The 13,964-nt window shown below is 36.9% G+C and overlaps 1 protein-coding gene across 4 annotated transcripts in view; it reads right to left on the reverse strand.

Annotated features, from left to right (window-relative positions):
• Window positions 1-13,964, reverse strand: part of Rabgap1l (RAB GTPase activating protein 1 like) — a 460,833-nt gene that overhangs the window by 320,584 nt on the left and 126,285 nt on the right. For all 4 annotated transcript variants that reach the window (XM_070034430.1, XM_070034428.1, XM_070034429.1 and 1 more), the window contains one exon: window positions 9,281-9,431. In XM_070034430.1, the coding sequence (XP_069890531.1) occupies window positions 9,281-9,431 (151 nt within the window). The remainder of the gene's footprint in view (window positions 1-9,280; window positions 9,432-13,964) is intronic.

Genomic DNA, 13,964 nt, shown 5'->3' on the forward strand with positions numbered 1-13,964 from the left:
AACACTTCGGCAAAGTAGCAGGATACAAAATCAACCCACAAAAATCAGTTGCCTTCCTGTACACTGACAATGTACAAGCAGAGAGGGAAATAAAGGAAACAACCCATTCACAATAACCTCCCCCAAAAATAAAATATTTAGGAATTAACCTAACCAAATATGTAAAAGAACTATTTAATGAAAACTATAAAAAGTTAAAGAAAGAAATTACAGAAGACACTAGGAAATGGAAAGACCTCCCATGCTCTTGGATAGGCAGACTTAATATAGTGAAAATGGCAATACTGCCAAAATTAATATACAAATTCAATGCAATTCCTATTAAAATCCCAATGACGTACATCTCCGAAATACAGAAAACAGTCCAAAAATTCATATGGAACAAAAGACCTAGAATAGCCAAAACAATTCTAGGGAATAAAGGCAACATGGGAGGGATATCCATGCCGAACTTCAAACTCTACTATAGAGCCATAATAACAAAGACAGCATGGTACTGGCACTAAAACAGACCCAAAGACCAATGGACTAGAATAAGATCCAGAAATAAATCCACATGCCTACAGTCAGCTGATATTTGACAAAGGAGCCAAAGCCATACAATGGCACCTCTTACTGAAAACCTTCTGGGCATCCATACTCTTCCCACTGAGAGATGGTAAATTCAGATGTACTTGCCACCAAAGGATATAAATACACTCTTGGCTACAAGCACTTGCTGTCTTATTTCTACTCCTAAGTGAGAAGAAGAAAGTCATTTTTAGAAATAATGACATTATTCATCTTATTATTTTTGGCTATGATGCAAGGAAGACAATGAAATTAAATATACTATCATAGTGCCTGTCACAGTAATGTTAGGACTAGAATGCTTGAATAAAAGTGCATACCCGAGTGACACAAGTCTAGCAATGGAAGGTCCTAAGTTCAAACCTCAGTACCTCAAAAATAGACTGTAGGTAGGTTCGCAGGCTGAGTACAAGATTATATATGTTTCGAATAAGTTATTTCATAATAGATTTCACTACTGTCTGCATTAAAAGGCAAATTAACGGGAGGAAAGTAACTACCTACTATTCAATATCCTTCCTTTCTTTCTTCATTTAAAATAAAAACACTAAATTTGAGAGTAAATAAGAATATCTTTTTAAAATACTTCCTTTCTTTCCGCAGAGTTAGTAGGTATATGAGAGAATTCGGATCAAACAGATATAGGTGGTACTGCTACTGGGGGATTAAAGGAAAGTTTTTTAATAGTGATAGGCTTGGTTTAGATATATACAAGACATATCTATTTTTTTGTCCAGACTCATGGGAGGTAAATTCCAAATCTTTTAAATTTCCTAGATAATACAAATATCTTTGTTACTCATGGTGTACCTCTTCACACCAACCACATCTGATATTATATGACTGGGTTCAGACATATCCAAGACCTGTCTGATTTGTACAGGCTCATGAGGTAACTTCTAAATATTTTTAATTTCCAGGAAAATACAAGTGTCTTTGTTATTCATAGTAGGCCACTCCAAGCCAGTAACTTCTGATATTACATGCTAATAAGGGGATTCATAGTGGTCCCCTACATAGTTTATTGCCCTAATGAGTAAACTCAGAATAAGGGATAGTAAAGACACAGAGATGAATTATTTGATTAAAGGGTTGAGGCTCTGATATATGTGATATCAGCCAAATCCCAGGAAAGCAAAAAGGGAGTCCAGAGATTTGAGTCCAACCAGGTGCATGATGACACAATCAATAATGACTATACAACTAAAATTCTGGATGTTGAGATGTAGTGGGTTTCCTGGATTAATGATATTCCATCTGAGTATATTACCACGCCTTAATACCCATCACATTGGAACTCCCTCAGCACCTTATTTTACCTTATACATCTTTTCTTTTAGCTGGTATTATTTCATACTCTTATGCAATTAGGAAACAAAACAAAACTGTAATCATACTTTTCTGAGTTCTATGAGTCATTCCAGCAAACTGGATCTTCAAATATGTAGCAGGCTGGTCTGAAACCAGAATGACTCTAAAGGACTTTGTGGGAAGTTGCACAAGTCTTAGCAGTCTGTACTGTACCTTTAGCCTCAAGTTTGTCTACTTTACATGGTATTGTTCTTTCCTTTTTTCTTTTCCAAATATAATGCTCAATGTAGAACAACACCTTATGACAAAGTGGCAAACAAATGCCAGGTTTGTCTGACAGTTTACTCAGAGAAACAGAACATGCAACAAATATTCCAATAAGAATTTAATGCAAGACCTATGGTACTTAAACACTAAAATGCTGAAAGAACAGAAGACTTGAAATAGGCTTTCCACCACAGGTAAATATCAGAGAACAAGGAGGCTGATGTTGCCACTCAAGACAGAAAACTGCAGAGAATAGGAACCACAGAATAAAGGCAAGTGATTGGGAATAAAATGCCCAGTGGAAGATGCAAAACTTTAGAACCTGAGCTCATTCCTAACAGGAAAAAAAAATCATCACTTGCATAAAGTAACTCAGCCAGCATTCCAGAAGGAAGTTCTGAGTTAGAATCATTAGCCTCCAACTACGATCCATGTATTTCACTCAATGAAAAAAATTATTTTGCTATTCTATATCTTCTTGATCTAAAAGTTTTCTGATAGATTTTTGTGTTCTCAAAGCTACCGTGTTGTCTGGTACAAATGGTAAATGTCACATTTATGAACATACATTGCATCATTAGGAGTTCATACATAATATTGGGAATGATATTCTCTATACCTTTCCAAAGTTTGAAATCTTTTTTTTTTTGGTCATGGGCGCTGGCCCTCAGCTCATCAGCTCATGGTGAGTGCTCTACCACTTGAGCCACAATGCCACTTTTGGTTTTCTGGTGGGTTATTGGAGATGAGAGTTTCACAGACTTTCCTGCTCAGGCTGGCTTTGAACAGCAATTCCCCAGATCTCAGCCTCCTGAGTAGCTAGGATTACAGGTGTGAGCCATCAGTGCCCAGCAAAATTTGAAATCTTAAAAATATGAGTCAAGTCTCTCTGCTCTTTTCTAGCTCTTCTCTTTTCTAGCTATTTTCTCTCTTTTCTAGTTCTCTCTTAGCTCTTTTCCCCAGCTCTCTCTCTTGCTCTTTTTCCCAGCTCTCTCTTTCCCAGGCCTTTCCCCACCGCATGGAGGACCAAGATGGCCTGGTGCCAGCCTGAACGATGAATAAACCTACCCCTTACCTGAATACCACGTGCGTGGTGCTGTTCTTACTCGTCTATCTCTTTTTAAAAACCTAACATAAATGGTGCCGTGACTCGGATAAAGGGCTTAAAGTCAAGATAGGTGGGATTCCTCTTTTTTTTTTTCCTCTTTTTTCTTTTTTGTTTGTTTTTCCCTTTTAGCTCTGAGGAATACCCAAAGTTTTGATGGCCTTTTGCGAACCCATCTGTCTGCTGCAGAATCAGCGCATCAATACCATTGGCTGGCCTTCACATCCACATCCACACCACTTCTCTACTCTGGTGAGTGAAACTACTCTCTACGGCTCTCTGTTGCTCAGTCTCTGTTCAGATGTGGCGCCACGCCAGAGAAATCCTACGGCCTTTAGCTGAAAGGCCGGTCACCTCTGAAGCCGAGGATGCTTGGTTTTGGGGGCTTGGCCATTTCTCTCTAGAGGGCTCTGGGGGAGGTTGGAATGCTGCTTCTGCCTGGTCAGCTCTCCTTCACTTACCAGATTGACTCTCCTACTCATTTAATGGGGTGCTGCAAGTCATGCCGGAGCCGTGAAACCCCTTTGAAATGCCTCCTGCGCTCCCTGGAAAGCCAGAGCGCCTCATTTTTATGCCATTCTCAGATGTAGACAGTTTTTGCTACTGCAATGGTAAATGGTCAGAAGCCTGTTTACTTTCGGGCTCTCTTTGCTCTCTCTGCCATTCATGTCCAACTTTCCCTATCTCTCCCTTTCTCTTTACTACATTTTGGCTTGTGCCTTGAAGAGTGTGACACAGGCTGGGTCCCGAGGACGCCCCTCTAGGTTCCCTCTCAAAGGCTAGCCAATGTAGGCTTGGTCTATTTGTTCAGGGTTTCTTTGCATTCTTTCAGAAATTCGCCATCTTGAATTCGCCATCTTGGCCAGATGGTGGGTTAAGGGTTTGGCCCCATCTGACCCTTAACCTCCCACCAAGCTTACTACTCCCATCCATCTATTCTAAGGTGCCTTGCTAACAAGTTGCTCTTTTCACAGTAACTGAGACCCAACCATCTGATGTGCTTTGTTAGCAAAGATGTATAAACGTCAAAATTTTAGATTCTGAGTTTTGCCTTTTGTGTTTTGTGTTGTGTATTCTACTGACTACAGAGTTCTAAAATACTGGGCATATAGATGCTAAAATTCTCATCACATCTAATGAGCTTTGTCATTGCAGAATATTTATTGGTCAGTTCTTGATAAGGAGCAGGTAAGCTCTACTTATTCTACTTGATCTCCTTGTTGCTTTAATTGGAAATAATAAGGGGCCTTTGTGGCAAAAATTGCAGTTGGAAGCATGACTCAAGACTCTTATCTCTAACCAGCTAAACTCTGTAAGTGGTACTATAACTCAAAGTGGTTCAGTGCTGGCCTTGAGCAGAAGTGCTCAGGGACAATGCCCAGGCCTTGAGTTCAATCCTCCTTGAATACCAACTGGGACAAGCCATCCCAGCAATGAACACCTAGACTCAGCCAGTCTGGGGAACAAGGGAACATGGACAGGAGTAAGCGGAGATGATGTCACATCAGCTACTTTGTGCCTGCCCTTTCAAAATTAACCAGAGCCAGGAGGTCAGTAGAAGTAAGAAGCCTGCCCATCCAATGTCTATACCTGTCTACCTATTAACTGAACAGGAATTTATATTCTTGCCTTTTGTCACCTGACTTCTCTACCTAGTCGCCAGATGTCAAAAGTAGCTAGGGACATTTCTACCAACATTTTCAGCCCCAAGTCCTTCCTCTTGCCATTTATTTGCTCTCTAGTATTTTTTTTTCCAGCCCCTCAATGCTCATGAGACTTGTCCAGACTTCATCTAAGGATTCACTCCACCAAGGGACCGCTCCTGCTCACTGCCTTCTCTGGGAGGGGACCAAATTCCAGCCTTTTACCCCTATTGTCGATGCCCCTTGTCAGCAGGAAGTAGCCAGAGAGAATCCTTGCCTTATTTCATGATTATTAAAAGGCTGGAATGTAAGGTCCACTCCTGGATGGCTAGCAGACTCCACCCTCCTCGCAGCAAAGTCTCCACCCAGTACCTGCATTACCTAGGCAACTGGGACACCTGGAAGAGGTCACATCTGCATCCTCTGAGGTCACATCTGAATTTGATATGGCCACACTTTTCTCCGCCCATACCCTAGATAAGGCCTAGCCCAGGCCCAGACGCCCTTTCTCTGCTGTTTTCTAGCTCTTTTCTAGCTATTTTCTCTCTTTTCTAGTTCTCTCTTAGTTCTTTTCCCCAGCTCTCTCTCTTTCTCTCTCTTTCCCAGCTCTCTCTTTCCCAGGCCTTTCCCCACCATGTGGAGGACCAAGATGACCTGGTGCCAGCCTGAACGATGAACAAACCCCTTACCTGAAAAAAAAAAATGAGTCAACAAACCTCTCAGTAAGAGAATAAATATAAACAGCTATCAAAAGTACATTGTTATTGATATAGAAAAGGGATCTAATGTCCAGTTATGATATCTGGATATGTTTGACCAGACATCCCATCAATAAAAAGTATAAATATTTAATACATGTATATATGTAGATATGTAGATATATGTGTTTACATATACATGTATTTTATTATGCACCAGAGCTACTTTATTAAAATATTAAAAATACCTTATAAAGCAAAGAAATTTATATGGATTATAAAGAAATAAAAATGAGAAAACAGCGTCAAAAAACAGTACAAATATTCAATACTCAGTATGGATCCCCTATGTTGTATAAATTTTCTAATCAGATAAATGTCACATAACATAAAATTCATTTAAAAGTTTACCATGCATTGGCATTTATTATATTCACAATGTCATATAAACATCACTACTATCAAAAAAAAAAAAACATCACTACTATCTAATTCCAAAGCATTTCAATCATGCCCAAAATAACAGTGACTCCCTCTTTATTACTCAGCAATTATTAGTGTACCTCTATCTCTACACAGTTGCCTTTTTATTTTTCTATACTAGTCTATGTAAATGAAATAACAAAATATTTGTCATTATTTTGTGTATCAGTTTGTGAAATAGCATTCTGAAAACTTTCTAAATCAGTTTTTGTTTGATTTTCGGTCAGTCGTGGGGCTTGAATTCTGGTCCTGGCCACTGTCCCTGAGCTCTTCAGCTCAAGGCCAGTGCTCTACCACTTGAGCGACAGCACCACTTCTAGTTTTCTGATGGTTTACTGGAGATAAGAATCTCACAGACTTAAAACGAAAAAAGCTGGAAGTGGCACTGTGGCTCAAGTGGTAGAGTGCTAGCCTGGAGCTGAAGATCTGAGGTACAGTGCCCAGGCCCAGAGTTCAGGCCCCACGACCGGACCCCAAAAAAAAAAAAATCTCACAGACTTTCCTGCCTGGGCTGGCTTTGAACTGCAATCCTCAGGTCTCAGCCTCCTGAGTAGCTAGGATTACAAGAGTGAGCCACCAGTGCCCAGGCTAAATCAGTTTTTAACTCATAATTTTTATCATTTCTAAACATTATGTACAAAACCCTATGGACACAAATAAAAGTATATCTTTTCAGCTCTAATTATCAATATGTTATCAAAATTAGAATAGAGTGTCAGCCACTTTCAACAGACATTTTTCTTTGAGGGAGTGGTATTAGGTATTAAATCTATGGCCTCACATGTGTTCTACCAATGAGCTACATCCCAGCTTCTCTTAAGTATTCTTATGACTAAACTAGAACTTATATTTTTATACTAGTGTTTGAACTCAGGACCTCATACTTTCTAGACAGGACCTCTACCACTCATCTATGTCTCCAGCCCTGCTAATTCATTGGTTATTTCTGAAATATGATCTTAGTTCCTGCCCAGGCACATGCCTAACACACAATTTTAGGTTTCTCATTGTTACTGGGATGATAGATGCATGCTACTGTGCTCAACTTCTCTGGGTTGAGCTGGAATGTTCTGAACTTTTCTACCTGGGCTGGCCTAGAAACCATGATCTTCACAATCTCAGCTTCTCCCATAGCTTGGGATAACAGGTACATAATCACCCACCTACGAAATGAAAAAGGGCCTTACAAACTTTTCTGCCTAGGCTGGCTTTGAATCACAATCTGCCCCATTCTTAACCACCTGAGTTGGCTGGGAATATTAACAATAGTTTTAACAATCAATTCCAAATTCCCCTTAATTCTCTGTACAGGTTGTAAATATATCTGAAATTTTCTTATTTCAGATTAAGTATAAATATATAAGTGTTTTTATGGTAAGGCACTCATGTAATTTTCTTTCTTCCTTCCTTCCTTTCTAAAGAACAGAGCTTTATCTTTATAAATAACAGAGCTTTATTTAGCACATGGTTCTGGAAACTGAAAAGTCCAAGATCATAGCACCATCTTCTCAATACCTGGTGAAAGTACTCTTAAAGCATTGTATAACCATGTAGTTTTCAATGACCAAGCAACATAGTAATGTTTAACAAACATTACTTTCAAATATCCTTCTTCATGAATTTATTTCCAAAAGTAATTGCTCTATCATGGTTATTTTAAAAAAATCTCATTTATCAGCAGACACATTTTGAGAAAAATAAAAATTATTCTTTAAAATCTATTAATCAGAAAAGATTAAGAAATTAAAAGCTAAAGACCCACGTGAAACTACACAGGTACTATGCCTCCAATGGCCAACCTGGGCTAGCCAAAGGCAGACCCCTCGAACCCTCAGCTCTTAGCCAGCAGGAACAGCACCAAAAGACAAAGTCTAGACAGAACCCAAGTGTTTGGCTAGATGGATAAATGTGTGGGCCAAGTGAAATGCAACACAGAACCAGCTTGACTGTCAGCAAGGTGCCAGGAAAGAGGAAGAGGCACAGCAAAATGAAGTAAGACTAAGTGTACAGTGGCTACAGCCACAGTAGGGATCAAAATGGCCTGGAGAGGGTATGGAAGCTGGAAAGCAGGGACGTTGAAGGCCAGGACAGAGTCAAAACAGCCCAATCTTCCTGCCCCCAAAAGAAAGGCGTTCACTCCAGAATGGAGATCTTCAGAAACTGCTTTCTAGATGCTGAACTCCCTCAAATAAGGGGTCTGAGTAAGGAGTCTGATAAGGGATGGGAATGGGAAGTTGGTGTGTTTGTAGAGAACTGAGGCCCCCAGGAAGCCAAGGACTAGACAATCAAATGATCAGAGTATAAATCTGCCTTTCATCTTTTCTACCACTCTGCTTTGATATTTTATTTAATTTTCCTTTAATGTCTTAGTAAAATTTCTTTTGAAAATTTAAAAAGTAAATAAAAGGAAGAAATTAGCAGGTAAAATCTAAAAGAGATAGCTAACCATCTATTTGGACATAAGCAAAGCAATTTACATTGGAAATGAGGTCTCCTGAAAGCATAAGATCTGGCCAGCTATCCACATAATTTAAATGTAAAGAACAGAAAACTTATTTCACTTAAAAATTATGGTAGAATAACTGAACAATTCTAACTAGAAGTCTTAACTAAAAAGTTCATTAAAAAGTTAGAAAACACTTGTATTATATTATAAATATAGTTGTCCCATGGCAGTTGTAGAGGACTGATTTCAGAACACCTTCTATAGATGCTCAGTCCATAAATAAAATAGCAGTTATTAACATATCCTATGTACTTTAAAACATCTCTAGATTACTTATCATCTCTAATCAAATATGAATATTACATAATAGCTGCTTACTGTATTATGTAGGAATAATGCTAAGAAAATTAATATACATGTTCAGTACAAGCACAATATTTTATATATACTTAATCTGCAGTTCCTTGAATCCACTGATTAAAAGAAACTCAGGACACAAAGGAATACTATGCTAATTTGGTAAACAGAAATTATTAAGCCACTGGAATTAAAAGAATAAAACAGAGGCATAAAGTGTTCACTTTTAACTAGGCACTGTTTACCATTATCCAACAAGTGTTTGGAATAACACTTGCATATGTATTGACTATATAACAGCAATGTATTTTAAAGATATTCAAAGAATTTGCAACTTATAGGATCTTTGAAAATCAGAATTTATTAGTCCAAGAAAGTAATATAATAACAAGTTTCCTACCTTCGTGATAAGAATTCGGTATCTATCCAGCATTGCCTGGTTGTCATGACAGCGTGCTAGTAACTGCCATACTTCTGCCCTCAGCGCTTCGGGAACACCACTCTTCACCAAACTGGATAGCCCTTTCGGTCGGGAACCAAGGTTACTGTGCCTAAGGAAAGAAGAAAACAAACCATTCACATTTTCATTTGCCACTCCTGAACTGCTACTGCTATAGAAAGCATATTTATTCATTGATATAAAAGTATAAACCTGGATCAGGAGAAAAATGATGAGGGGCATGAAACAAAAATAGTGCTTTAATGTCAACAATGTCTTGACTTTTTTCTGTGTACCATCTTGTTTATTGGTGAGCTACATTATTCCATCTTTGAAAAATATTTTTCATATTCTCATTTACTCTTTAAATTCATCCTATGAACTTATTCATTACCATGAATGTGTTATAAAATTCAAGCTGACATTTCAAGGCATAAATATAGCCAATTGAATCCCTGAATATGTAATGTAAGAATGTAGGGCAACCTGGCTAGTGAGGTGTCAGGAAGTGGTTTTGGAAGCACATAACAGATCTATCAGACCTTGATAGCATCTGCTTCTCTAAGGTCAGAATAAGTTGGTGAAAAAAATGCAAAAAGCAAGCTCCACAATGTAGAATTCATGGAGAATAGATACTTCTGTTTCCTGTCCAACCTATGCCCTGACTCAAAGCTCACTGAGAAGCCCTACAATTGACCGCCTAATTTGGAATTCTTTGTTTCACCATAAACCTAAATATGAAGGACCTTTCCTGATTTAATTTATCTAAGATGACTTTTTTCTTTGGTTGGTCATGGGGCAACACTCTACCACTTGAGCCACAGCACCATTTCCGGCTTTCTTGTGGTTTATTGGAGTAAGAGTCTCCCGGACTTTCCTGCCTGGACTGGCTTTGAACTTTGATCCTCAGATCTCAGCCTCCTGAGTAGCTAGGATTACAGGCATTAGCCACCGGTACCTGGCCTAAGATGACTTTTTTTTTTTTGTAAGAAGAGTTCATTATTATTTCCATTTTGGATTTGTCTTGCTAATTTATTTTGACTTCAAGCACTCCCTAAGAGAAAAACACAAATGTTCTGATCATTTACCAGAACCTCTGTAACTATCTTGCTGGAGATGCAACACATACTTACTAGCCTTACTCCTTCTCAAGGGTGTTTAGAATCAGAACAAGGGCAAATATATCCTGTCTTAAAGTCAGTGATTACATTGTAAGAATGCCACTACGTTAACTTGCCATCTGATAAAAAAAATTTAATTAGAGTTCCCAGGCTTATGAATGGAATTCTACTCACCTTTTCCAAGTTGTCTAGCTTAAACCTAAAACAATGCTCTATGACTTTTTGTTCAGACAATACTTTTTTCCTTTTGCTCACTTTTGATCTGAGAGCTGACCCTGGTGCAACTATCTGCATTTCAAACCTTGATGATACATCCTACTATGTTATAATACCTCAGGTTTTAAAATCAAATGTTAAGCCTGAATAAAAGTCATGGAGTCCACAAAATTGAACTCTCACATAATTGTCTTAATTATACACACTCTTTCATCTCCAGTCTAGATCTGAATTGTGACAGTCCTTTCTGCAAAAAAAAAAAATTGTTCAATATTTTCTTTCCCCCATACTTCTATAAATAGGTATCTTTAAGAAAAACTGTAATAACTTAAATTCAGGCAAACTCATCACATTACTATTTTAAATAACTTTAAGATTTATGTCCATTCTGCTTTCAGGTAGCTAAACTTAGATTTAGGTGTTAAGAGAACCTAAGCTGATAGTGTTGACATGCTTAAACCAAACTGAAGTAGGAAGATGTAGCCCTCACAGAACTTGCCATGATTAAAAAATATAATTACATTCCTAAGTGACAAAAGTACAATGTGGATGTTATTTTAAATATACATACACACACTATTTTGAAACATGTTTTTAAACACATACTAGGAAAAATATGGAAGAACATGCTCCAAAGTATCCCTTTTGATTTACTGCCTGAAATATTTGCAATGATTTTAAATTCTTTTATAGTCATAAAGTCAAAGTTTCACTTCTTTCCATTTCTCTTATAGATCTGAATTAAAATATGATTTTAGTTTGGAAAAATTAACTAAACAAAATAGATAAATATGTTCCGCAAACTAAGGAAAAAAGTGGGGCAAGCATTGTGGTACATTCCTGTTAAGTCCAGCACTCAAGAGGCCAAGGTAGAAGGATCTCAAGTTGAGGCTAGCTCAGCCTTCAGAGCAAGTTCTACGTCACAAAGAACTATGCAGCAAGCTTCTGTTTCAACAACCACTCAAAAAAAAAAAAAAAAAAAACAAGTAGAGAAAGAGTATTACTTATTCCTGAGAAGTATAGCTGAATAAAGCATTAGATATTTGGAATTCCCTTAAGTTGCCTGTTCTCCACAACCCAATGAGTTTAATATTATTAAAAATAGTATGTCACATGAGAGTATCTGTTATGAAATTTGTTATTGCTTAGTCTTTGTTGTAATTTAATGTTTGTTTCTGAGTAACCTTTTGGAAAGAAAAACATGGTTGAAAATATTTCAAACTTTACTTAGTACAGAATGTGAATTAAGTAAAAGCAACAGTATAAGTGTGCAAAGTATTCCCTTTGAAGTTAAAGACAAGATGTTCCAAATTATGACCCCCATTACTGTACAAATATTATACTGTAAAAATTTAAAGGAAATTCAAAGTAATTCATATTTCATGTTGTACAGAGATCAGTAAATCATTGCTGTGATTATAATAAGTAACTTCAGGTAAAAGAAAATTTTATTAAGCAAAAAAAACTTTTATTAAGCTTCACATAAGAATTGATTATACTGTCTTTTACACTGCATATAAAATTTCTCAAAACTGTATACACATTATCTCTTTTCTTTCCCTCACTCACTTCTTAACCCAGTTCATCATGGCTTCTCCATTTCTTTTTGAAAAGTTCTCTTGAAGTAATCTGTGACCTCTCTTCATTCCACTGAGTTCAAGTGGCATTTTTCAAACCCTTGAAGAACTGACTACTCTTTTACTTGAACTTTCACTGTTTCCCTCTGCTCCAATGACAAAGCAGTCCTTCTTTATGCCTCTTCATAAACTCAGTGCTCAGTTCTCATGGCTTCTCAATTACCTCTTTCAGATCTTGCCTATAGTGATCTAATTCTTTTACTTTTGTTTGTAGGCACTATTACTTCTATCCCTTATAGTCTGAGCTCCAGAGGCTCAAAAGCACCAGAAAAATCATCATTTCCTAGTCTGGATTCATATGGTTCTCACTAAGTCTGAATTGTTTTCTATACTATTATCCCACCTTCAATAATTGTTGACACAATATACAAACTGAAAACCTAGGCGTTATTCTTGTCATTACTCTCTCCTCCGCATAGTCCATTACTAATCCATCACCAAGTCAAACAAGTCTCATTTTTCCAAACTCTCCAAAGTCAATGCACTCCTATCCCTCAACTGCAACTAATTGTATCTACCACAGACTTCTGTAATGAAATTCCAGCATCCATTTGTCCTATTACAATATATCTCCAACACAGCAGGCAGAATAATGTGAACAATCAGTTTGATTAAATAAATATTCAGCAGGCTCAACGTTTGTATAATCATCTCCTTAAGATTTTGAAAGTGGAAGATATATATAGGCATACATATGCATATGTCTCTTAAAATTAATACTCAACTGACACCAATAAACATTTTACCAAGATATAACTCAATTCAATCAATATTCAGCTTCTAGCCGATCCTCATTTATTTGTTTACCCAGGAATAATGAAAATACCTTTTCTTTGCTCTTGAAAACCTAGATGTAATTTATCTTTACAACCTGATGTTAAACAATACACATGGCTCATATGACACTACTGATTAAAAGTCTTAATTTACTGAAAAGCAATTCTGTATGTAATATCTTCTTAACAGGACTAAGCAAATTCCTATGACCAAAGAAAATAATTTGTTTAGTGAAATAATTGCCCCCAACATTTCCAATAAAAAATATATGTACATAGGGCCATTGCTTTAATAAAACATTAACTGCAGCTATCAGAAACCTGGAAATAGAAGACTTGCTATGGAATATAGTGATTTCTGCCCTAGAAACAAGATAGATACCTAATACTATCAATTAAAAGTCACACATAAACCAAGTATCTACTAATTATTTGGTAATCATCTAGTTTTTGTAATGCACGAACACAAATTCAGAATCTGTTTGTTCTTTACTTGTATATTCTAAGTACCTAAGACATACATCTGGCACATAGAAGGCATTCAATATATTTTTGATAAATGGATGAATGCATTTATAAAGTAAAACAAATATGACCAACTATTAAGATTAGACAGAAAAGAATGTTTTTTAAATAATCAAAAGCTGTTATTATTTATCTAGCTGATTTCCTATGTTTGAGAAGGGGATTTTCTTGAAGTTACAATAGGCACATAGAACTCTTTTGTATTTTCAAATTTGTCTACTTGTGGAGAAAATTTCAAAGGAAGTAATATTTTAAACAAAAGCAGTAGAAATCAAGAGATGAGAAAATCATTGAATGTGACCACTGAGAGGTTGACAATGAAATAGGACAATTTTAATAAAGATATAGTGAAAGTAGGTGGCTGAAAGAT

Source organism: Dipodomys merriami, unplaced genomic scaffold, assembly GCF_024711535.1.
Source record: "Dipodomys merriami isolate MVZ:Mamm:240054 unplaced genomic scaffold, mDipMer1.0.p SCAF_24, whole genome shotgun sequence".
In the NCBI taxonomy this organism is placed as follows: domain Eukaryota; kingdom Metazoa; phylum Chordata; class Mammalia; order Rodentia; family Heteromyidae; genus Dipodomys; species Dipodomys merriami.